Raw genomic sequence first — 26,373 nt, forward strand, 5'->3', positions numbered from 1 at the left:
ATATGTATCATAATTTTCATCCAAAATTTATCAGTTATATTTTATATTCTTGATGGGAAATTGATATGAATAGGCTTCTGAAATTCAAAAAAACTATACCTAACTACCTTAACATCATTTAATACAAAATACATGATACATCTGTAATCAAATGAGCAGATCTCCAACTACATTTTGTTGCTTTATCCACATGCAAAACAGGCAGATATTAGTTTCTCAATTGATCAGAAAGATCTCACTATAGTACCTACAAGTGAGACAAGCAGTGTCTTTTTTGAATGAGACTTTTTAACTTTCTAACACTTAGCAGTTTTATGAATTGCTTTATATGATTTAAGTAGTCCTTTTGATATTACAGACACTGTTTTCAAAAAGTTCGTATTTATTTATTCTTTTAAGGATTTTTGCAAGGCAAATGGGGTTAAGTGGCTTGCCCAAGGCCACACAGCTAGACCAGATTTGAACCCAGGTACTCCTGACTCCAGGGCCAGTGCTTTATCCACTATGCTACCTAGCCGCCCCCAAAATGTTTGTTTTTATTAAAAACTTAATTTTCTCTGGAAAAAATTCTTTTTAAAATAAATTATTTCATTAATTTAATGTTATGTAGAATGGGAAGTTATTGTTAATGAAATAATATATACAGAGCCATGAAAAAGTATTTGTGAGTCCCAATTATAATTATGTTGAATTAATATTTTTTTGATTTGTTTTCCCTTGGGTTTCTATAATTTCCATCCCTTAAACTCTGTTTTTGCTTATGTTAGTTTCACCTGCTCCAGTGAATTTTTTTTTGTAAATTATTTTATTTTATTATTTAAGGCAGTGGAGTAAGGTGACTTGCCCAAGACAGCTAGGTCATTATTAAAGTGTCTGTGGTTGCATTTGAATGCAGGTACTCCTGACTCCAGGGCCAGTGCTCTATCCACTGTGCCACCTAGCTGCCCCTCCAAGAATTTCCCTTATGAGTGGTTGTGGGGGTGGCTAGGAGGTGCATTGGATTAGAGCACCATCCCTGGAGTCAGGAGTACCTGAGTTCAAATGTGGCCTCAGACACTTAATAATGACCTAGCTGTGTGGCCTTGGGCAAGCCACTTAACCCCCATTGCCTTGCAAAAAAAAAAGCGCAAACTAAAAAAAAAGAGTGGTCTTGCATTATTGATAATGAAGGGATAATAGATTGCCTAAAAATTACAGAAACTCAAAATTATCAATAACTTAAGCTTGTTTCAATTATTTCAATTTTTTAAAAACTAGTGTTTTGGGGCAATTCACTTTTTTTGCTTATTGAGAAATAACTGATATGTCATCTAATTTCCACACAATGTTTATTTAACGTGTATTTTATGTAATTTGAATTAAAATGCATAATCATATAAAATTTTTGTGTTGGGAGAATATGCAGACTGCAGATATTATACTAGATCTTCCACAAAGAGAGATCAATACATGGCTCCTTAAAAACTGACTTTATTTACACATGTTGTTTTCTATAGTCTGCACTGAATTAATTGTTGACTAGAGCAAGTTTGCCAGATTTATTTTTCTTGTGTTGACTTTGATTTGCAATTTATTTTCATTGAAACAGTGCATATATTTTTGCAAGAATTGATTTAAAATATTGTTTTTTTTTACTGTTCTTTTGTGATAGCCACATTCTCTCTACTTGAGGGTTTACACATATATATATATTCTACTTAGGCTGTTCCTGTAGTTTTGGATACACTCCCTTAAGCCATCAATTCCCTCCTAATTTTTGTTTATTTTTAAAAATATTCATTGAATCTATATGTATATTCCAGCCCTTTAGTTCTGCTTTCTTTACTTTGTGTTATTTTATATTCTTTCTCAATTTCTTTTTATTTCCTTTATATTTGTGTTTTAATGGCATAGCAATATTTCAACACAACCCTGAATCTGGAATGGTGTTGTGAAATTTGCCTTTGCACAGTGCCCTTAGAGATTGATGATATCTACTTTTCCCCTTGGTACTTGTGGATTACCAACTTTGTTGCTTGGATTGGCAGCATACTTGCATTGATGCGAATGGACTTTCAACCTGTTTCCTGAAAGATATATTTCTGGAAAAGACATATGTCATTTTCTAGTTTGTTTTATAGATAAGGAAAGGGAAGCAAACAGGCTTATGGGACTTTCTCAGGATTACATAGATAGTAAGTTTCTGGTCAGATTTGAACTTGGAAAAAGAAGTCTTAGCACTGTATTCACTAGCTGCCTTCAAACAGAGCTATTCCCTAAATCTCTTCATAAAAATCTCTGATTTGGTTGCTTTAAGTGATTATAGACTTGACTATGTCTTAGAATGGATTATAGGTGTATTATATCATCCCTAAATAATATAGTTTGGTTTTCTGTACGTTGAGCTTACCCTTGATTTTGGGCTATAATAGTATAGATTGTTGCTAAAAGGAAAAGATAAGTGTTTTTTATTTTATTTTATTTCATTTCATTTTATTTTATTTTTTGACAGGCAATGGGGTTAGGTAGTTTGCCCAAGGCCACACAGCTAGGCACTTATTAAGTGTCTGAGTCTGGATTTGAACTCATGTACTCCTGACTCACTGTGCCACCTAGCCGCCCCAAGATAAGTGTTTTTTAGTTCTTTGATTGAAAACTAGAATTTCAATAAAGGTTTTCCATGAAATATACTACTAGTATTTTCTTAATTCTTTTTCATTGTTGTTCATTTTAGTTGGTCATCCTGGCTCCATTTGAGGTTTTCTTGGTAAAGATACTGGACTTTTTTCCATTGCCTTCTCCAGCTCATTTTCTAGGTGAGGGAACTGAGGCAGACTATATAAACTTAGTCACCAGAGTCACACAACTACTTAAGTGTCTGAGTCCAGATTCAAATTCAGGTTTTCATGGCCTCTCTGTTGTGTCAACTTAACAGCCTCTGAGGTTAGATGATTTGCTCAAGATTACAGAAACACTAGGTACAAGTTTTTTGCTATTGTTATTTAGTTGTTTTTCCAATCTTGTCTGACATTTAAAGTTTCACTGACAAAGATATTTGAGTGGTTTTCCATTTTCTTCTCTAGTTCATTTTACAGAGGATGTAAGTGAGGTAAAAATGGTTGAGTGTCTTGTCCAGGGTCATACTAGTAGCCAGATTCAAATTGAGAATGAATTTTCCTGACTCCAGGCTCTTCATTCTATCTACTTGACCACCTAGCTGTCCTTATTCACTGTTATTTTGGTAATTAAGTCATTTTAATGAATTAGATCTTATTAAAGTCAGTTTTTTACAATACACTGTTGCTTACTTCTTTTCTTCCCTCTTCCTGTCTCTCTTGTTTTAAGTATGTATTGTCAAGCTAAATAAATAAACACTTTTGATCCCAACTGAAAATGTTTGCCTGAATTCTGTTAGTTTATTATGTCTCTCTGTCCACAGGTGGTAAACGTGTTTCATCCTTAAAGTCTTAATAAGTCAAGGTTCATTCATTTTTTTAAAAAAGTGTTTTGGATGATGGTGGGATCAGGTGTATTAAATTTTACCATTAACTCTTTCCCCATTTCTTTTGATTTGCAGTATGATTTTTGGAGTGAATTTTTTTTTATTCCACATAAACCTTTTTAGTGTCTCAGAAATGATGTTCATTGCTGTTTCCAATGATATGTCCAAGCACGTTTAGTTTATAAGCAGTTCGATTCTAAGCTATGTACATTAGATGTATCTATTTTCTCAGATTTGAGTTCTTAAATTTGATCTTGAGAAATTAACTAGTTTGTACTTAACACAATGTTATGTGTTTTTAGATTTAATGATATGTTTAGATACTGTAAAGTAAAAGTTGATTGAGAGGTAGAATATGATATCTGTTCAACTCCTCCCTTCTCCTGAGATATGTCATTATAGTGCTTAGATAGTCTCTAAACCTTGAATTTTCTTAACTTTCTAATCATGCAATAATTCCATAGTTTATTTTCCTGCCTAATTTCTCCTGTACATTGACTTTGATATCAGATTTATATGGTAGTGATATAATACATGCTTTCAATTACATCAAGTATAGCAATTATTAAACTCACTTATTTTCAAAATTTAAAAATTTTCAATGTTTTACATGTACGATTAATTTTTGTTGTATTTTTTCTGATTTTCTCACAGGTCTTCAGAGTGCTCCATTTTAATTTTCAGTGCTGACCTTCCTTCTCCCTTAAGTTATTATAAACATTTTTTTGCTGCTGTGTATACACGTGAAGATGTCTCGCAGTCCTGATGCAAAGGAAGACCCTGTGGAATGTCCCCTTTGCATGGAGCCCTTAGAGATTGATGATATCAACTTTTTCCCTTGCACTTGTGGCTACCAAATTTGCCGTTTTTGTTGGCATCGTATTCGCACTGATGAGAATGGACTTTGTCCTGCTTGCAGAAAGGTACATACCCTATGATAAAACTGCTTAAATTTTTCATGTTGGTGAATCGGCAAATTAGCAAACATGAACATGGAAGTGGGAGGGAATCTGTATTTATCTTCACCTGAAGTTACAAGTAATAATATACTTTGTAAAACTGTCCTGTTATTGTGAAAATAGCACTGTGCTTTTGAAGTTAGGAGACCTAGTATCTGGTCCTGGCTCTGTAACCAACTAGCTGTGTGACTTTGGGCATGTCACTTAATCTTTGAGCTTCAATTTGCTCATAAATGTACAATAAAGGGCTTTACCTACTTTGATTCAACAAATATTTATTGAATGACTTCCTTTTCCTTAATCCCTTCTCTCTCATCACTTTTTCCCCTTTTCTCTGTTATTTACATACTTGATTGACTAGCTTTAGTCATTCCTCTTGATCCTATTGATATGCAAATCACAAATCAACTAACGAATAGGGCAAAACAATGACTTGGTCGTCAGAAACTATCCCTTTCAGATCTGAGATATATTTTCTTTATTCTTGTCTCTTTTAATATGATTTTTGTTTCATGAGGACATCCTAAACTCTGTGGCTTTTACTTTTATTCGGTAGTTGCATAAAAATGTTGTACCATTAAATTTTTTTTACCATTAAATTTTTATAAAGCTCTAAATTCATCATAGGAAAGCTATTATAGATGTCTTCAAAATAAACTATTTTTTAACCTTTATGATTTATAATAATGTACAGCATATTAATGGTGATTAAGATATTGGGGAAGTACTTTGAAAATTACAAATGAGTAGTATGTGAAAATTTTGTCCATATTCAAACAATATTTGAATTTCAAACCCAATTCTTTTAGGACTTTGAAGAGTTATCAGATAATTTTTTTAAATCCTTTTTCTTGGTTTCAAAAAAAGTACACTTTGGAGTGTTAAGAAGTGAAGACTATGAGAGAACAAAGTAAACACTAGTAAAACAGTTAGGAAATTGTTATTGATAATACAGGCTTCTCATTTTATTGTTGAGGCAATCCCTCAGGCTTGAAACCTTGGAGTCATTCTGCATTCTTTATTATCTCTCACTCTCCATGTTCAAACTGTTGCCAAGGCCTGAAGAATTCACTTTTGCAGCATCTCTCAAATATATCCTTTGACACTGTTGCCACTCTTGTGCTGTCCTTCATCATCTCATGCTTATATTATTGCAATACTCCGCTGATATATTCCTGTCTCTGTCTCTCTCCTTTTTAATCCATTTTGTTTTTAGCCACTAAAGTGCAAATCTGATCATATCACTACCACCTTTTCTTCTCCTCCCCCCAACTCAGTAAACTCCTGTGATTTTTTTGTTGCCTGCAAGGATCAAATACAAAATAATCTGATTGTCATTCAAAGCCCTTCTTAACTAGCCTCCTCCTACTTTTCCAGTCTTCTTACACCTTACTCTCCCATACCTACTCTTTGATCCAGTGACACTGGCCTCCTCCTGGTTCTTCCATTAAGGAGGCACTGTTTCTCAGCTCCAGGCATTTTCTCTGGCTTTCTCTGATGCTTGGCATGTTCCCTTCTCTACTCTGACCTCCCTGACTTCAGGTCCCAACTAAAATTCTATTTTCTACAGGAAGCATCTATTTGCATCTATTAATTATTTCCTAATCTGTATATAGCTTACTTTGTATATATTTGTTTACATGTGATTTTCCCCCCCTTTAGGTTGTAAGCTCCTTAAGGGCAAGGACTCTTTTTGTATCCCTGGCCCAAAGTAGGTGTCTAATAAATATTTAATGATTGATTGATCTCCATAGGTGAACCTTAATGTTTTGCCCCTTTTATTTAGATGGTTTGTAGCTTAAGAAATTTGAGCATAGAACTTTGATTTCATTGATATAGGAAACTTACTTTTCCCAATGTGGATTAGCAACTCTTCTGCAACTTATAGTTTAAGAATCACGTTAGGGGCAATTGAGAGGTGAAGGAATTTACCAGTCTTATAACGACTATTATGTGTCAGAGGTGAGACAGATTTTCTTGAAATCAAGCATTAAGCCAACTTTCTATTGTACTGCTTGTCATTAATAAATATCTTCTTATCTCATTCCTCACTTAATTTGGTCAGGAAAAATGGAGTGAAAAAGTCTTCTGTCACTTATTTTAATCAAAGAATGTTTACCTTATTCCCTTATTCTCAAAATCAACAGACCTGTTAGCCAGACTGCATCTCCTCCCCCCCCCCCCCCCATGCAGAATTATTGTTTACTCAAGTCTCAGAGCTGGGTTCAATATAAACTATGATAACCTTTAAACTTTGTTTTGCAAATTTTTCTCCTTCCATGATTACGTTATTGTTTTAGACATACATACATACATACATATGCCCACATACAAATACTGACATAGTAACATGTTTTATCTGGGCATAAACTCAGAGAATTTTTAATGTTTAATGCTGGAGATAATCTAGTCTAATCTTACTGTATGGCTTTCTAAAATATTTTGAAGTTGTATTTTGAAGTCTATTCTTTTTGGAGGGGGTGGTTCTAATTGGATTTTGCATATTTCTAAATCTGTAGTAAAGCCACATGGCTTTAATTCTATTATCTTTCAAGTTTTTTTGTGATCTACTCAAGATAAGTTCATTCATTGATAATTACTTTCTAATAGATATCTGTCTACATCATTAAACATAATTGAATCTTCTGACATCTCATAATACATTGACACTTTACTTGTTGAATTTTGTAAACTGCTATGCAAGATTTAGAAGGAATTCTGAAAAAATATAAGGAAGATTTCATGGTCTGATAAAAGGCTTTGCAAATAATTGTGGGAAAAGTCACTTCTTAGATCTTGGACAAATTGGCATATGCCTTTTCATTTATAATTCATTCTCCATGCATACTATATAATTTTGGAAATGTCTTCTTGGTCATGTTTGGAATTATATTATCAGGATAAGTTAGGGAAAATTTTGCTTTCTTTTTCTATATTGCTAAAACATCCTATTTTAGTGTACTATTATATAAAGAGTTCCAATCAGGTTATCTTAACTTACTTAAACATTTTTTCTCTTTTTACAGAAAAAGAAGACCTTTACTTTTAAAGCCTGTTATTTCTGATTATTTTTTATTTTTTTGAATAATGAAATTTCACTGAATGTTTCATGATGACTTTTTTTTTAATTTAGTAGACATTGTACACATTAATTTAGTAGACATGGACTAAGTGTTGAGTCCTGGCAATGCCCTGAAAATCTTACATTTTATTTGTACCTTATAGTAGGAACTTTCAAAACATACAATTTTACATTGGACTGTGGAAGGATGAGAAGAGGCTTTATTGCTATGAAAAGGAAAAGGTCTTTGGACAATAGTTTGATGTAATGGAAGGATCAAATTGACTTTTTAAAGAGTAGCACACTTGCATATGTTTTATGGAGTAGGGAGAGAGTTGGTGGATAAGGAGAGACTGAACAGGAGACAGAAGGAAACTCCTAGAGATGAAACCCACTTGAAGGGTGTCACAAGGAAGAATAGAAGTAATGACTTTTAACATGGAGAAGAACCACCTCTTAGATCATAGAGATAGAGTGCATGGAGAAGTTTTTAGATGTGTATTGGGGGAGAATGTGCTTGCAAGCCTCTTTTCTCAAAATAGGAGTTGAGATCCGTACTACAGTAGGATACAAAAAAAAAGAGAAGACAAATTTTAGAATGGCAGTTATAGAAAATGAGATAATCAGTCATTAAAAAATACAGTAGTTGCTGTGCAGTATGAAGGGCCAGGTGGAGATTAGATCACATAAATTTGAAATTAATCTAGTTGGAAAGGTTGAAATTTTTTTTTTTATCTTCCTATAACTAGGAATGAAGGTTGATGGAATTATCCCAAGTTGGAGTTTGGCAAGGAATTTTAGGGAAATGGATAGTAAATCAATCAACTGGTCAGTCATGGAGTCAAGTCTTAAGGAGAAAAGTGAGGCCAGAGTAATGGTGATAGAACAGGGAGGGTAGAGGGAATGGGTGGTGATAGTGAAAATGAAGTTGATTAAGTAGAGAAATTAGTAATGGATGATGAGGAAATTAAGGAGTTGACTATCTGTTGTGAACAAGGTTCAAAAAGGTATGAGTACAGTAGTAATCTGAATGCTGGTGAACAATTGGGATCAAGACTTATATTGGTTATTGTAGATGATGAAGTGAACCTTCAAGAAGGAACTGTTATTGAATAATGGTGGTAAATAAAAGAAGGAATGAAGGAAAGCTGCACTGTTTTAGCCATTATGCTCCTTACTTTACAAATATCTCCTTTGATCTGAGGTTGATGCTTTTGAAGAACTGAGACAAGCAGTGCCTCTAGTGATTGTTTCAGACTGGACTTTTTTTTTTTCCTTAAAAGGCTTTTGCAAGGCAAATGAGGTTAAGTGGTTTTCCCAAGGCCACACAGCTAGGTAATTATTAAGTGTCTGAGGCCGGATTTGAACTCATGTACTCCTGACTCCAGGGTGGTGCTCTATTCACTGCACCACCTAGCCACCCCCACTTTCCCCTTTGACCAAGTCTCTGAGCCTACTTAGGCCCTGGGTTTGAATCTTGGCTTTGATATTTAATAGCTTATCATTTATTAGGCTTCAGTCTGCCATCTATGAGTCCATGAGTCACAAAGACATGGACTTGTTCAAAGTCACTTAAGCTAGTACCTACTTGCGGTGAGTCTTCCTAGTTCAGTATTCATTAGACCACACTGTCTTTTTTTAAAAAAAAAAACAGGATAAATCACCCCTAACAAACCTAAATACCATATTTAACACTTGGATGAGTCACGAGGCCAGAGCTATAGTGCTCCAAAACTTTTTTTTTTTTTGCAAGGCAAATGGGGTTAAGTAGCTTGCCCAAGGCCACACAGCTAGGTAATTATTAAGTGTCTGAGACCGGATTTGAACCCAGGTACTCCTGACTCCAAGGTGGGTGCTTTATCCACTAAGCCACCTAGCCACCCCCAGACTGGACTTTCTAACCCATGACCCCCAACTCTTATTTACTGTGCCACCTAGCTGCCTGATGAGGCGGGGGTTTTAGTGCCCACTTGACATAGCTATCTATATAATTCTGTATTCTTAAATTTGTCATTTCACTGTAATACATAAGATGTTTCATCATCAGGCATCATGGATAGCTGACAGGTAGATTCTTTTTTTTTTTTTTTAAAGATTTTATTTGAGTTTTACAATTTTTCTCCTAATCTTACTTCCCTCCCCTCACCCCCCACAGAAGGCAATTTGCCAGTCTTTACATTGTTTCCATGGTATACATTGATTCAAATTGAATGTGATGAGAAAGAAATCTTATCTTTGAGGAAAAACATAAAGTATAAGAGATAGCAAAATTACATAATAAAATAAGTTTTTTCCCCCCCCTAAATTAAAGGTAATAGTCCTTGGTCTTTGCTCAAACTACACAGTTCTTTCTCTGGATACAGATGGTATTCTCCATTGCAGACAGCCCCAAATTGTACCTGATTGTTGCACTGATGGAACGAGCAAGTCCATCAAGGTTGATTATCACCCCCATGTTGCTGTTAGGGTGTACAATGTTTTTCTGATTCTTCTCACCTCACTCAGCATCAGTTCATGCAAATCCCTCCAGGCTTCCTTGAATGCTCATCCCTCCTGGTTTCTAATAGAACAATAGTGTTCCATGACATACATATACCACAGTTTGCTAAGTCATTCCCCAGTTGAAGGGCATTTACTTGATTACCAGTTCTTTGCCACACAAACAGGACTGCTATGAATATTTTTGTACAAATGATGTTTTTACTCTTTTTTCATCATCTCTTCAGGGTATAGACCCAATAGTGGTATTGCTGGATCTAAGAGGATTTTATATGAAATTGAACTTACGTTATTATAGCTCTATCATTATAAAGAGTTATGAAACTTAAGGTGACAAAATTGCACTGTTAATTTATGACCTTTCGAAATTCTTTTGGTGTTATTCCATGTATTATAAAAGTATTTTATTGATATCCGTGTGTGTGTGTGTGTGTGTGTGTGTGTGTGTGTGTGTGTGTGTGTATCTCTGCTACTGTCCATTAACTATCCCTGGACCTTTCTTGTAATAGGGATAGTGAAGCAAAACAGATCAACACATAGGCTATGTTGGAAAATATCTTCTTCTCCATTTCTAGTCTCTCTTTTCTTTTTTTTAAATCACATCTTCATTGGTTTCTTTTTTTTACATCAGTATATAGTTTCTTCCAGAATTATTCTCTCTTCTCTCCCAAGAGTCATCTGAAATAACAATATTCTTTTAAAAGATGAAGCAATAAATATAATAAATGCATTGAGGTTGTCTGAAAATTTGTGTACTGGGCAATGTTTATGGACCCTCCCACCTCTGCAAATGAATAGGATGAGAATGTCTTTTCATGTCTTTTCTTTGGAGTCATATTTGTTCTTTATTAAATTGCATCATTCACTTTTTATTTGAGTGTATTTGTGTGTCTGTATGTTTGTGTGTTTTTGTTCTTCCCTTTTACATTATTGTAATTTTTCATTTTCTTGACTCTTCACTTTATCAGTTTAATTAATTCTTTCCATACTTTTTTGTATCCATTATTGTAATAATTTTTTCATCACAGTAATATTTCATTACATTCATGTAAAATAATTTGTTCATTCTGCAACTGATGGGCTTTCTGCTATAAATATTTTGGTGTGTATATAGAGACATTGTTCTTATCAACCTTCTTGGGGTATAAATTTCATTGTATAATCAGTATATTAAAGAATATGACCATTTTACTAATTTTATATTCTTAATTTCAAACTGCTTTCCAGTTTTCATCTCCATCAGCAATGCACCTGTGTGCCTATCTTTCTACAGCTCTTCCAGAATGAGCTATTCCCATCTTTTTTTCATCTTTGCCAGTTTGTAAGATGTGAATTGTAACATTAGGATTCTTTTCATTTACATTTCTTTCAATACTAGTTATTTAGAACTTAGTCCATCTTTATTTTCTTGGTTTTTTTTTTCTGATGGATCTCAGGAGAAAACTGTAGTAGAACTACTATATTTAACATTGTAACAAAAGTTGACATATTAAAATATTGTAAAAGGGGAAATTTCAATAATTTGATTTTTTAAATTTTGATTTAGATTTCATACTGTTTAGCACTTCTTTTAAAAAATAAGTTTTATGTCTTTTGTTTCTATGTTGATGATGTATGAATATCTTTCCACTTTATTGCACACTTTTAATTATGAAATTTATTTAAGAAGTAGAAACAGCTATTAAAATGAATATTATTGAGGTAACATACTGTAAGATTTTTTTCCTAGTAGCATCTCCTTTTCTACTTTTCCCCACAAGAGACGGGAGTGAATTTTCTTTTCTGCTCTCCAGGGATGGGAATTGGGCAGTATCATTACTGTTATTCAGAATTTGGCTTCATATTAGGACTCTTTTAAATTTGTATTATAATCAAGTTTGTGCTTGTTTTGCTCTTCAGTTTGACTATATCACTTCATACAGGGTTTCTCATATTTCTAAATTTCTCATATTATTTCTTTTGTCTACAGTAATATCTCAAACAATTTCAATGCCACAATTTACTCAGTCTTTCCAGAGTCAATGGATTCACATTCTTTCAAATTCTTTGTTACCTCAGAAAGTGCAACTATAAATATATTGTTACATATATGGAATGTTTGGCAACTTCTGGTTATGATTGTATAGTGTCTAATTCAAACTACTGTATTAAAATTCATTTAATTTTGTTGGTGTAGCCATTAGCCCTCACAGAAGTTATTTATGAACTATGTTGATTACTTTTCTGCCTTGTAGAGGAGTGTGCCTGGTTCTTGAATATGATCTATTTTGGGGCAAGGAGAAGAATACTGTCTACCACTGAAATTTAGAACTCTAAGAGGTAGAAGGGATTTTTATTTTATTTTTTTTTAGATTTTTGCAAGGCATTGAGTTTAAGTGGCTTGCCCATGGCCACACAGCTAGGTAATTATAAAGTTTCTGAGGCTGGATTTGAACTCAGGTACTTCTGACTCCAGGACTGGTGCTCTATCCACAGCCCCTCTTAGCTGCCCCCTGCACCACCTAGCTGCCCCAGTAGAAAGGATCTTAAAAATCACCTAGTCAGATTCTTCATTTTAAAAATGGAAACCGTGAAGACATTAAATGTTTCATTTATGTTCTTGTAGCTAATCATCTAGTGTCTTCTTACTCTTAATCTGTTGTCCTTTGCACTCTGCCCTATAACTCTTTTTGGGCTAAGTTTATAGAACAGTGACAAGAATAAATTTCTTTCCTGTATTCTGTCTTGAACTAGTGTCTTTGGAGAAGTAAAAGGAAATAAGAAAGGGAAGTCCCTAGATTGTCATTTTTTAAAAAAATTTTTTTTCCATCTTCTTGGACTGACAAAAAATTTGATTATGTATTAAGTGATTGGAATTTTTATCAGATAGATCAGATGATTTATATTGCCTCTGGCAAATACTTCAAAAACAGGTATGGTGTCTGACAGTCATATCAGGAAGTTAATGTTTTGTGATTTAGTATTTGTAGTGTACTCTATGATTAAGGCTGAATGGAAGCAGTTCAAAGGAAATGTGAGATATGTAAATTTAGAATAACTGTCCCATGTGTTCACATGGACTATTTGTGCCTGACCTATGGAATAGCATTCTGAGCTTGTATTGGTCTGATCAGCCTTGTTTGGACACACTACAGTTTGTCTTGGATATAGTGATATCACTTTGGTCTTATTCAATAATGAAGAATTAGAACCAACCAACCATCCAGTCAACTAACTTTGGTTTGCCAGGTACTTAATATTTTCTCACTTAATCCTCTAAACAACCCTGCAAGGGAAATGCTATTATTAATCTGCATTTTAAAAATGGAGAGAGACTATTAGATGTTGAATTACTTTTCTTAGGTCACACAATGAGTTGAGGTGGGATTTGAAATTAGTTCTTTTTGAACCTATGTCCAGTACTCTTATACAATTACAGTTCTTAAAAACTAAATATTGGTGTGTATTTTATCAGTCTTTCAGTTATGTACATATTCTAAGTTTTTGAAACAAATGGGTCCTAGGTATATTATCTTACATGAAGGAAAAAATCTTTTTCCTTTAACTTCCATTATCAAACCAAAGAAATTGTCACAGAATTACCAAATTGAAAGCTTTTGGTATAGTCATTTACATGTTGTCTCACTCTCATTCCCCAAATTTGGATCCCCCTTAATAGTAAAGAAAAACTGTTTAAGTAGAATGCATCTGTTACAATTTTTGCATCTGACAGTACACATTTTCTTTGAGTTTTAGACAGCTTAATGATATGCAAGACTTTTAGAGTAAATCAGAAACATTGCATCAGCTAGTGATTGTTTCCCCTTAGTGATTAGTTTTTTCCTTTTTTAACACTTTAATTTCTTGGTGCTTAATACTTTACTAATTCTGTAACCTTTCCCTTTTTTGTTCAGTATCTTTCTTGGGACTTTGTTTTAAATTCCACCTTTTTATAATATCATTAAATCTCAGAATCCTTCTGGCCAAACATTTGAAAATTTTTGAATTATAGGTGACTAGTTTTGAGTAACTTAGTTTTGATTTTAAAGATATTGTTTACTTAAAAGTAAGGTGTTATTTAATGAGAACAGTGTTAAATCTATTGTGGTAGAATCCTGGTACTTTGTATTCCTAATGTAAATATACTACTTAGGTTATATTTGTTGTTTTAAAGATACTTTGGACTAGGTTGCGACAAAGTTTTAAAATAAAAGAAATTTTGTTTCAAACCAGGACTTTTCAAAAGCAATGAAAAGCAGTTAATATTATGAGCAGCCCAATTTTGGGGTATGACCCTGAAGAATTTTCAGAGGTTATTCCAGTTACCTAAGCAATCTGATTTACATGTCCTCCCACTCTAAAGGTTGCTTTTGGTTCCTTCCAGGAACCTAGGAGGACAACCCTGGATTGCAAACTTAAACCAGTTTTAGAAAATGTATGCTTTTTTTGTTGAGTTTTCTGAAGCAATCCATTCCAGTTTGTTCTTTATAGAATTGAGTTGACTATGAAAAGTAATTCTACAAAAGAGTAAACAACTAAGTAAAAACTGAAAAGATTGATAGCGGAAATATAAGAGAAAGGCAGACTTAGTTAATACATCTTGGGGAAGAGGAGCCAGAAGAAAAGTAAAATATCTAGTTTGAAATTACATACAGGTTTCTTGCTGCTTTGGACAAAAACATTGGTTAACAGCTAAATGTCACTTGTAATAAGGTTGATGACAGGATGTTTAGAAGATATTTTTTTCAAAGCTTTTTTCACTATCTCCCAATAAATGTTTCCTCCTCTTTCTCATGTTAATGTCTCTTATTTAGTTTCTATTCAAATCTTCTAGAAGGTTTCCCTAGTTTCTTACCTAATTACTGTTCTCCTTGCCACTGTTGTCCTGTTATATGTGGTTTCAGATGTTGGTGGACTAATGTTCTTTTCAAAAATTTCTTTCTTAACCTTTATTTGATCCTACCACCTCCTTAAACCATTGTCTTAACTCACTTTTCTTTCATTTCAAATAGAAAAATCAGTTTATATTGCTTGCTTTCTCTTTCTTACTTTAAACTTTTCAACCTCTTATAATCTGGTTTCTTTCACCTGAAACTTCTCTCTTCAAGGTCACTAATGTCTTATGACTTTTCTTAATCCTTGTCTTCTTCAGTGTTCATATTTAGGATAGTCTCTTCTCCTTGATTTTTGTGACACCCTTTGTTGTGGCTCTTTTTGGACCTGATCACTAATTTCTGGTCTCCTTTATCTTACCTTTTTCTATGTCTTGCCCCCTATATCATGGGTATGTTTAAGTACTCCAGTCTTGATTCTCATTTTGTCTCTATACTTTTCCATGATAATCTCTTCAACTCCCAAGGATTTAGTTATTCTTTCTATGTAGGTGACTATCAAATCTGCAAATCCACTCTTCCTTTTCTATTTTAAGGCTGTTAAACCTCTCTTTCTGAATATTCCATTAACACTTCAGACTCTTCAGGACCCATTCAGAACTTCTTACCTTTTATCTATCTCCCTATTTCTTTTGTAGGTACTACTATTTATCTAGACATTTAGGTTCTTAATCTTGAAGTCATGTTAGACTTTTCATTGTCAGCTAATTTATAATTCCTAAATCATGTCAGTGTCCTCTCTTCAACATCAATTGTATATATCACCTTCTCTTTATACCCCCACAATTATTCTGGACATATGCAAGATCTTCCTAATAGGTCATCTTATATCCATTCTCTGCTTTCTCTAATCTGTCCCACACACACAGCTGTCAAATTGATCTTGCTAAAGTGTAGATCTGACCATGCTTTTTCTAGAAGTTTCAGTGATACTCTATGCCCATCGAATATAATACCATTGCTTTTGTTTGGCATTGAAAATTTATAATAATCTGGCTTGAACTTTCATTACTGATTGATTTTACACGTTCCCAGTCTGTTTTTTTTAGTCAGGCTTCTGACTTAATCTTCAACCTTCTTGTCTCCTCTGCAGCTTTTGATGTTGCCAGTCACACTTTTCTCCTTACTACCATCTTCTCTCAAGGTTTTCTTAATGCTCTTTTCCATTTCTCTCCCTACCTTTTTTTTAAGGGTTTTTTTTTTGCAAGGCAAATTGGGTTAAGTAGCTTGCCGAAGGCCACACAGCTAGGTAATTATTAAGTGTCTGAGACCGAATTTGAACCCAGGTACTTCTGACTCCAGGGCCAGTGCTTTATCCACTATGCCACCTGGCTGCCCCTCTCCCTACCTTTTTGACCAAACCTGCTTAACTTCCCATGACTTGGATCTCCATCTAGGTTACACACACTAACCATAGATGTCCAAAAGGGTTCTGTGTTGTTACCTCTTCTTTCCTCCCCTCTGTATTATTTCACTTGGTGATGTCTTTAGCTGGCATGAATTTAATTTTTATCTCTGTGCTGTTGGTTTTCATATATAATTCTTTTGTCCTACTGTTTCTCTGCTTACCTCTAGTATTTCCATTTGTTTTTTGGATATCTGCTTGTCTGACAGATATTTTAAACTCATCATATCTAAAATGGAACTCATTATCTTCCTGTCTTTCCCCCCAATTTTCCCTTATGCCACACTTTACTCTTACAGTCTAGGACACCACCATCTTCTCATCTACTCAGACTTCAACCTGAGTTGCAAATCATCCTTGAATTGATCACTTTTTCTCATCCCTTATATCCAATTTTGTAATGTCTCTCAGATGTGTTCCTTTTCCTTTACAGATTTCCTTCCTCCCCCTTCAAGGCTGTGCTTAGCATGGGAGCTGCACATAGTAGGAGATGAATAAATGTTTAATATCTGATTTTGTTGCCAAACTTAGCCTAATTATCTCAGCTCCTTGCTTTTTAATCTAGCCTCTATGTTGAATATGTATCCTCTCAATAGAGAGGGTCTCATTTTGGAGCAAGTCTCTGAGGGTTAACACATAATGGGGTTAGGTGTTTAAGAAAATCTTTTATTCATCTCCTTCTTTGCCATTAGAACTAAAAGGAACTTAAGCTTTCATCTTCTCCTTTTACAGCTGAGGAAACCAAAGTTTGGAAGAGTTAAGTGACTTGCCCAAGGTCATCAAACTACTGGCAAGCTAGCCAGTCTGCTGACCATTACTAGCCAGCCCTGTCTACTATTAGAAGTATGAAAACTTGAAACTTGAAAAACTTGAAAACTTATCCCATTCTTAGTTATGTTGGTGATGACATTCACAGGATATAAATCTATTAGTTTTCAGCAGTGTTCTTTTGATTCTGTTTTTAATGTCCTTGAAAGCTGTAACAATGCACTTTTGCAAATTAAGGAGATATGATTGTTATTTCTTTTAAACTTTTTATGCTTTAAGTATTAATCAAAGGAAATTGAGAATAACAGGTGGGTTTTTCTGATGGATAAGTTAAAATAAGAGTTGTCTGTCCAGTGAACTACAGAAATAGTCTTTTAAAAATTGAGTTAGAGATATTGGCTCCTTTAACTTTATCCTGTTCCTAGTTACTAGCATTTGTGTTAACCACCATGTTTGCATCATAATTAAAGCCATATCCAGAGGACCCAGCAGTGTATAAACCACTCTCCCAGGAAGAACTGCAAAGGATAAAAAATGAGAAGAAACAGAAGCAGAATGAAAGGAAACAGAAGATATCAGAGAATCGCAAACACTTGGCCAGTGTACGAGTTGTACAAAAGAACCTTGTTTTTGTGGTAGGACTCTCTCAACGTTTAGCAGATCCAGAGGTAAGCAATTTATAAGCCTTTTCTCCGCAAAGACTCATTTTAATCTTGGAATTAATATTCAACACTTCAACCCATGGTTCCTTAGATATTTATTTAATAAGGCATGTAAACATTTTAATTGATAGAGAATTGCATTAAATCACAAAGAATTCAGCTTTCCTCATAACTACCTTTTTAAGGAAGATGTAGCATAGTACTGCCTTTCTCCCCTGCCTCCTTATTTTTCTGTTGTCAGAATTAACATGATAATAGGAACATTTTCGTTATTGGAGCCTATTTATAAGTTCTAGCTTTTCAGTGTTTAATGTATCTGGGATCGCCATTAAATGATAAAAGTAGATGAAGAAATAAGATTCCTTGTAGAACTGTCCCGGTTGTTGCTTCCATTCTAATTTTACTGTTAAGGATAAAGCTCTGAGGGAGAACCTTCAGCACCTTGCTTCTCTTCCTTAACATATTTCATTCAACTCTTTTACCCTCACAGTGAATAGAATGTTGGTGGGCTTAGAGGAAGATTTGAGTTCAAATTTGATGTCAGACATTTACTTGCCATGTGGCACTGGGCAGTTCACTTAGCTGTTGTTTTCCTCTGTTTTCTCTGTAAAATGGTGATTACAGTAGTTTTTACACCCCCCCCCCCCCCTGTTTGTTTTGAGGATAAGATGAGATGATAATTGCAAACTGCTTAGCCAATGCCTGGTGCACAACATAAACACTATAAATTTTAGTTGCTATATTGTTATTATTTTAAAAATCTTTTAGTTCCTTGAAATTTGAAGACTATGGAAGTAACAATTTCCCCTCTATACATTGTTCTTGCATTGATTTGGGTGTCATGTTTTAGGAAGGATATTAATAAACTAAAGAACATCCATAGGAAAGTCATCTCTGGTGAAGGGATTCAATCTCTTTTCAGAGAGCCAAGTATTGGCCACTGGGACTAATGTTCAACTTGAAGGAGGGAAAATTTAAGGGACAATGATAGAGCTACCCTGGTGGCAGAGAGATTAGATTTGTTCTGCAGAACCAGGGCAATGTATTGTAGCTTGCAGAGAGTTAGTGAATTAGGGCTTCCAACTGCAGCATTTGGAATGTAATTTCCTTTAGTTTGATGAAATTAAAAGTGAGAATACTTTATTAGTTTCTCTTATCCATTTAGTTCCTTGACAACAAATGATTCTTCAAATGAATGATTATTAGTGGGGTAAGTGCATCCATCCTGAAAGAAGAATAGAAAACCCACTTGTATATGATACATACCTCTGACAAAAATGATTTATTCAAGGATATTTTCTCTGTACAGCTGAGACTCAGCTTGGAGTGGATTGGTAGTTTTTTCAATGCTTGTTTGAATTGAGGTGGCAGATTCAAAGACAAAATCTTTAATTTTTGTATTAGGAAAAGTATATAGATGTTCGACCTCTTTTTTTCTTCAATTCCAGGATGGTGTTTGGTGAGGAGTGATCTGGTATTTTTTGATATTAGATTTGTAATTTGAATGCTGTAAAATTTGGGGGAGGATGAGAGAATGACACCCTTTGGGATTTTCTGTATATAATGTTGATCTAGATCCATAGTTTCAAGTAGTAAACTCTGTGTGTGTGTGTGTGTGTGTGTGTGTGTGTGTGTGTGTGTGTGTGTGTGTGTGTGTTTAAAGATCCTAGCAAGATTATCATCAACATGATATATAAATATATATATATATAGTATTATGTATATAACATTATTTATGTAACTATACATTTGAATATACATCTGTATAGGCTCTGTCAAACTATCATTCATAATCCTTACAGTGGAGTATTTGATAGCATTTGTATTTATCAAATTCTAAGAAACAAATTCATTAGGTATATTACTGTAAAAATTATACATTAGAAAGACACTGTAGAAGTTTTGTCAGTCTTATTCCAGACAGATTTAGACTTTGCTATAAGAAGAAATTCCTAACAGAATTATCCAAAAATAGAATGAATTTCTCTGGAGGTTGTTCATTCTTTTTTGCTGGAGATCATCAAGCAAAGGCAGTTTAATTCGTTATAGTGTGTATATGATGGATAGGAGAAGAATGCTGTGCTTTATAACAAAATAACAATTGAGAAGATGCCCAAGGAATTAAGGAAAGCCTGGATAAGTCTTATGATACTGCCTTTAGTATAATATATTGATCTGCTGTAATAAGAGCAGCCTTATTATAAGGTGAACACATTATTCTTAGCATATCAGTTTATATATTCTATATTTTAATTAATATATAATAATTATATGTATTAATATCCTGGTACTTATTTTTATAATTACCTGATAGTTAGAACTTGATTTTCTTTACTATAACTCTTGGAAAATGTAAAAATAAAAAACAAACCCCCCAAAATAACTCTTTTTAAGGTCCCTTAGTAAATAGCAATTTTTCCATATGATTTTAGATAATAATCACTTTAGCTAATTTCTACACATGTAATATAGATCAAATGTTTCATTTAAACTTTGTAGTACAGGTTTAAATGTACTACGTGTTGTACATGTTTATTTTTAAAAGTGAAGAAAAATTCATTTTTTTTATTTTTGTTCCCTTTTTTATAAGAATTAAAACTCTAAAAAATAGTCACCTTTTATATCTTTTATTCTCTTGTAGGTTTTAAAACGACCAGAATATTTTGGGAAGTTTGGTAAAATACATAAAGTTGTCATTAATAATAGCACATCATATGCAGGCTCACAGGTAACTATAGTGATCTTTTTACATTCTTTTCTTTTTGTTCAAACATTTGTCAAAACATAAGCTGTTAGTTATCCTATTTCAAAAGGAACTAGTTCATTATTAAAATTTATTTCTTTTGAATTATTAGTTTGGAAAAGAATAAATAGAACTTTTGGTTGAGATGTAGTTGAATAGCACCCTCTATTGGTGTATTGGAGGAAATTATTTGTACCTGTAATGAATGAGACACATACCCAAAGATTTCCTGATCTCTATTTGGCTAACAGCCAAGATGATGAGAAATAGATTTTTTGATAGAAGCTCATTCTTTTTTATTGAAATTAGCTTAGAATATTTCTTCTGAGTAGCACAATCTTAGAACCTTGTATTTGAATAAAGTTATTTTGATAGTATTGCTTTTTGGGCAGATGACCTTAATTTTTATTTTTAATCTGTTTTTATTTTATGTTATATGACAGGAGCGAGCATTGGAAATTTAGGCAAGCTATGTAAAATTGATAGGACTTTTTACTGATTTTTGAACATTTTAAAACTTAAAAAAATCAAGGTATGTGATGTTCTATTAAATAGAAGAGATGATAGGATAGAAAAAAAAAATCAGTACTTGATTTGGAACTGAAGTCTTTGGGTCCAGATGGTTACTTGCTTTTGGTAATGATCTTAGGCAGTTCATTTGATTTTTCTTGACTTTAGATTATTCATTTGTAAGATTAAGGAATGAATAGATAGCTAAAAATTCAGTTTCTGACTCTTTTTAACTTCTTACAGGATTTCTTTCAAAAGGTCTCTTTACTTCCTGTTGGCTGAAAATCACATTCATTATTAAAAGTTTTTCTTGTAATATTGTTTTAAATTCTTTTATCATTAGTGAAATAAAAGCTTTTTGCTATTGTCTTGATTTAATACAGTGGGATGGGATGTTTTCACTTTAGGGTCCAAGCGCCAGTGCTTATGTCACCTACATCAGATCAGAAGATGCTCTCAGAGCCATACAGTGTGTCAACAATGTAGTAGTAGATGGCAGAACACTTAAGGTAATATAATTTCTTTTTGATGACCTATTTTTTGGGCCAAAATATAGAATATTTTCTGGACAGACTTTCTATATCAAATTTTAAGGCAACATGTTTGTTGTAATTCATTTATATGTTTGTGCCTGAAAAGGTTAATCTACTTAGACAAATGCTAATTTCCACGGGAAATTTTTTTTTTAGAATAAATGTAAACCAGATCTCATTCCCACAATGCCCAAAATTATTTTTAACATTCTTTTCTTTTTAAATTTTGAGTTCTACATTATCTCCATCCTTCTTACCCTTTCCCCCCTCCCAGTTGTGGAAAAGACAATCAGTATACATCAACATTGCATGTGAAATCATGCAGAAAACAAATTTCCATGCTAGCCATATTTCCAAAAAATAGAAAATAAAGAAATTGAGAAAATTATACCTTAATTTGCTTTGAGTTTATCACTTTTCTCTCAATCAAGAGTTTTTTAATGCTTTCTTATATATCAGACATCTAGATTGACATATGTTTCATAACTTGTATTATTGTCCTTGAAAGCAAGTAGTGTTTTTGTTATCTTCAAATTTTTTCTTCTTTTTTTTTCCTGACAGGCTTCTCTAGGTACAACAAAATACTGCAGTTACTTCCTAAAGAATATGCAGTGTCCAAAACCTGACTGCATGTATCTACATGAATTGGGGGATGAAGCAGCTAGCTTCACAAAAGAGGAAATGCAGGTAGTAAAGCAGTATGAATTGCCAGCTTTGCAGAGAGAGCAACACTTAGTTTTTATGTTTTGTTAAATAATTTCCTTCAAAAGTGGAGAGCTTTAAAAAAAAAAGTTGTTATGTTGAGAGTCATCAGCAAAATGTAATCTGGTGTCCTAGAAAATTTATCCCATCAGGATAGAGAAATGATGATGTTTTAGAGAGTTATGCTCTTTTTTCAAGTGTTCATTGAATCAATATCCTATGAAAAAAAGTGAATTGAATGCTTAATGTCCTATGTTCTTTCACTTTTCCTCCTCTCCTGTCTCCTTTCAATTTATAGTATAAATATTCTTTAGAAGTGAAATTGTTGAAAAGACATCATAATACATGAGGATTATACCAAAATATAATGCTGTACTTCCCTATTGTAGATGAGGACTTCAGATTTGTGGCTGTGGACTTTTGCAGGAATACTTCTCTTTTAGAAGGTGGGGGGCATTCATTGCTACCTTTCATTCTTCACATCAACCTAGAGCAAATCTAATTAGAATGAAGAGTGCATTGCTAATTTTCATTGGGAAAAGTTTTCCTTCTTTGGTTTTGGAATTGCTATCTTTTAAGTCCCTTTATTAAAAAAAGTATAATTTTCTTATATGGTCTTTGGGATCTAAAAACAATAATGAAAGGAGTCTTGGGTAACGTTTTCTTGGATAGAATCCAAGGAAGATCCACTCATTTAGATTTTACATCATAATATAATTATACCAAATGACTTCAGCTAATTTGCTTATTTGAAGCAATTTTGGAAAACAGCATATTCTGGCCATTCCCTTTTTGTAATGAGATTTAACATGTATTATATGGACTGTCCCTGCTGAGGTCTTTTGGTAACCAGTTTATTTTCTTTGTAAATGGGGAATTTCAAAACATTTTAAACTTTTTGGAGTTTTTACTGCTAGAAATAGTGAATGCTTTATAAAGTCAGTCTTACTTCATCAGAGCCTTAACCTGTTTAAAAATAGTATAACTCTGTAAGTTCAGAAGTGTTTTTCTTGTTAAAGTAGTTCCTTAATATAAACTAGTAAATTATTGCATAGTTTATTATAACAATTTGAAAAGCTTTTTCTCATGATAGGAAATAGAATATTCTAAGTAGAATGGTAAGAAAATGTGAATGGAAAGTGTATGTGTGACTTAGAATGGCATTGCAAAATAAAAGAAAAATTTGTGTAATAAGTTAATGACATTACCTTTCTTTAGTTTTTGCCTATTCTCTATCTATCTATTTATTTATTTAAGCATGCCATTATCTGACAGGACAAAAGTAAGCAGTAAATCAACTTTTTCCAAAATGTTGAAAATAACCTATATTTTTCAGCCAGACTATGTATATACATACACACAGTAAAATGAGTATTACAAACATTTACTTTTTGTTTCTAATTGTCTGAGTTAAATACTCTGTGTATTTTCCCTTCTTATGCTCTAAATCTCCTGCTATTCCCAAGTTTTAATGCTTTCTTGGAAAATTTACTCATGCTATATGGAACTGAATATTTTTTTAAAAGTTTTTGCAAGGCAATGGGGTTAAATGGCTTGTCCAAGGCCACACAGCTAGGTAATTATTAAGTGTCTGAGGCCAGATTTGATTTCAGGTACTCTTGACTCCAGGGCTGGTGCTCTGTCCACTGCGCCTCCTAACTGCCCCTGGAACTGAATTTAAAATGATTTTTATTTGGGACTTAGTGACTCAGACAAGGCAGATGAGAGAATCAATAGCTATTTTATGAAATTTTACTTCATTTTGTATTAACATTTTATGCCAAATCATGCTCTTTAAATATCTGAAAAAAATACCAAATAATTAGACTGTTGGAGAATACATTTTATTTTTTATTTTAAAGAACTTTGATTAAACAATACTTAGCTTTGGTTTCTTAAAGTTATTAATATTTCCTTGGTTATTCCTTGTTGGTATATGCCATGTATATTTATTAGGAGAGAGAGATTGTCTTAATCTAGAAAGTTTTTCAGTTTATCTTTGGTTGGAAAAATCATTTTTAATTTGCATTATTGGTGTCTTTCAGGGGAGAGATATGGAGTATTTTATAGCAGCTAATATATGAATGCCATTGCAGTTTTATTTTCTTTTTTCCACCAGGCGGGTAAGCACCAAGAGTATGAACAGAAGCTACTTCAAGAATTATATAAATTAAACCCCAATTTTCTTCAGCTATCTACGGGTTCCGTTGACAAGAATAAGAACAAAGTGACACCACTTCAGAGGTATATGCCCAAGTATATAATTTTTATTCTATATTTTTTAAGCCACAGCCCTTTGTGACAGGCCTAACATTTATCCTTTCCATGCAGAATTCCTTAACTTATTCCAGAAGCCTTCTTGATGTGCTGATTTAGGATTGGCTGTTTCAAAAATGTAACAGTCTCCCTGCGCTCTACCCCTGCCGTCCCTCCCCTCTCGGCTGGGGGCAGGGTCCCCTCTTTAGTGAAAGGAAGACTGGCAGTAGTTCTGAATATGATTAGCACCTCATTGAGGCTCTGTTCTTTATCTAATCATACTAATTGAAAATTCTGTGGAAAAGATTGAGCTAGAGGAGAGCTAGGGGAAAACTGTGACAGATATATCTCTGTATCTTTAGATATTTCTATATACAGATCATAATTTCTGTATCTTACTGTGTGTGTGCATGAGTGTGTATGTGTGTGTGTGTGTGTGTGTGTGTATACAGATAACACATACATATAGTATAAAATTTTCTAGAATTTATTCTTGGGGATCTATAAACCTTTTTCTCTTTGGATAAGGAGATCTTATATTCCAGAATCTCATTTGCCTTAGGGAAATTACTATTTTTACCTTGGGGTTCAAGATTTATATAGCTTTATTGATTATACAAACCAGTTGAATTTACCATGAATTGCATGGAATTCATTTTATTTTGACTCATGCCACTGTATGACTTAGACCATTAGAAAACTGTAAGACCTTATTTTGTAAGACCAATCTTTGGGTTGTATGATAGCCTTAAATACCTTAAGTTTAAGTAGTTAGATTTGTAATATATTTTAGCAGATATAGCACCACACAATTTTGTTAGTCTTCATTTTACATAAACAAAATTATGTATAATTCAGGGATACTCAGTTTTTTAAATACACATTACCAAGGTTAAAATTCTTGACATTTCAGTGTCCAGCTCTGAAATATAGTTTTATTGCCATGTATACATATTAGTATGTGAAAGTCTTTGTTGAGATATATTTCTGACCGACACAGTGATTATCAGAATACTTTTCTTGTAATATAAAGCTAAATTATAAAGTCATTAAGTTATTTTCTTTGGATATTAAAAATTAATGCAGTAGTATCAACCTAGTGTTTTGTATTTTAAATATCAGTGTAGAGCAGACATACTTTATTGTAATTATGAGCAATTTATGAGAATCAAGCTGGAAGGATATATTTTTCTCCTTTTGACCCTTTTCCTCCTTTTCACCTTCCTCTTCTATCTTATCCTATTTAAAAAATATATTAAACATATATATTGGTCTTTTATGAATAGTATCACCTGAAGCTCTTAGGACAAGAATGAAATTAGTATAAAAAAGATTTTTTTTTCCTGGATGTTTCCTAATAACTTATCTGATCATCTCTATTTGCATTAGATTTTTTGTTTAACTTTGTAAATTCAATTTTAATTCAGATGAGGTATTTCTAACTTAGAATTTATGTACATATATCTTACATATTGAAACTAGCTTTATAGATTGGTACATAACTTTTGAGTAGTCGTAAGCTTAAAAATTCTTTTGAGTAACAAGAAACCACGAATAAGGTGAGTGAATATTGTCACAATTGTCAGTAAGACTGACAAAATGGATTTTCTTCTGTAGCACTTTCTTCCTTGATGCTGCTTCTAAATGACATCTACTTCTGGCCCAACCTGTGATCATATCAGGACAGGGAAATATCACCGCAGCTTCATGATGTGCCTCTCTTCACTGCTGCCCTGATCCTGTGATCCAGCTGCTGCTGATTGTTCCTGCTATGAATTATCTAAGTTAGGATTCAGGGATATCATCTGTGTGGGAGCCCCCACTGTGACAATCTACCATTAGATTTTTTTAAAAATAATTTTATTTTTTTATTCTGAATTTAATCACCCCCAAAAGAGCATTTCAATATAAAAAGCAAACATG

At 33.3% G+C, this 26,373-nt stretch overlaps 1 protein-coding gene across 6 annotated transcripts in view; it reads left to right on the forward strand.

Annotated features, from left to right (window-relative positions):
• Positions 1-26,373, forward strand: part of CNOT4 (CCR4-NOT transcription complex subunit 4) — a 208,699-nt gene that overhangs the window by 108,115 nt on the left and 74,211 nt on the right. For 5 of the 6 annotated variants that reach the window (XM_074193619.1, XM_074193618.1, XM_074193617.1 and 2 more), the window contains 6 exons: positions 4,136-4,404; positions 17,515-17,712; positions 20,348-20,434; positions 21,367-21,468; positions 22,054-22,179; positions 24,314-24,438. In XM_074193619.1, coding sequence (XP_074049720.1) covers positions 4,231-4,404; positions 17,515-17,712; positions 20,348-20,434; positions 21,367-21,468; positions 22,054-22,179; positions 24,314-24,438 — 812 coding nt within the window. In that variant the 5' untranslated portion in view covers positions 4,136-4,230. Of the gene's footprint in view, positions 1-2; positions 2,796-4,135; positions 4,405-17,514; positions 17,713-20,347; positions 20,435-21,366; positions 21,469-22,053; positions 22,180-24,313; positions 24,439-26,373 lie in introns of those variants that run through there. The other variant, XM_074193620.1, reaches the window with a different exon arrangement.

The sequence above is a fragment of the Macrotis lagotis genome, chromosome 7, assembly GCF_037893015.1.
Source record: "Macrotis lagotis isolate mMagLag1 chromosome 7, bilby.v1.9.chrom.fasta, whole genome shotgun sequence".
Taxonomy (NCBI): domain Eukaryota; kingdom Metazoa; phylum Chordata; class Mammalia; order Peramelemorphia; family Peramelidae; genus Macrotis; species Macrotis lagotis.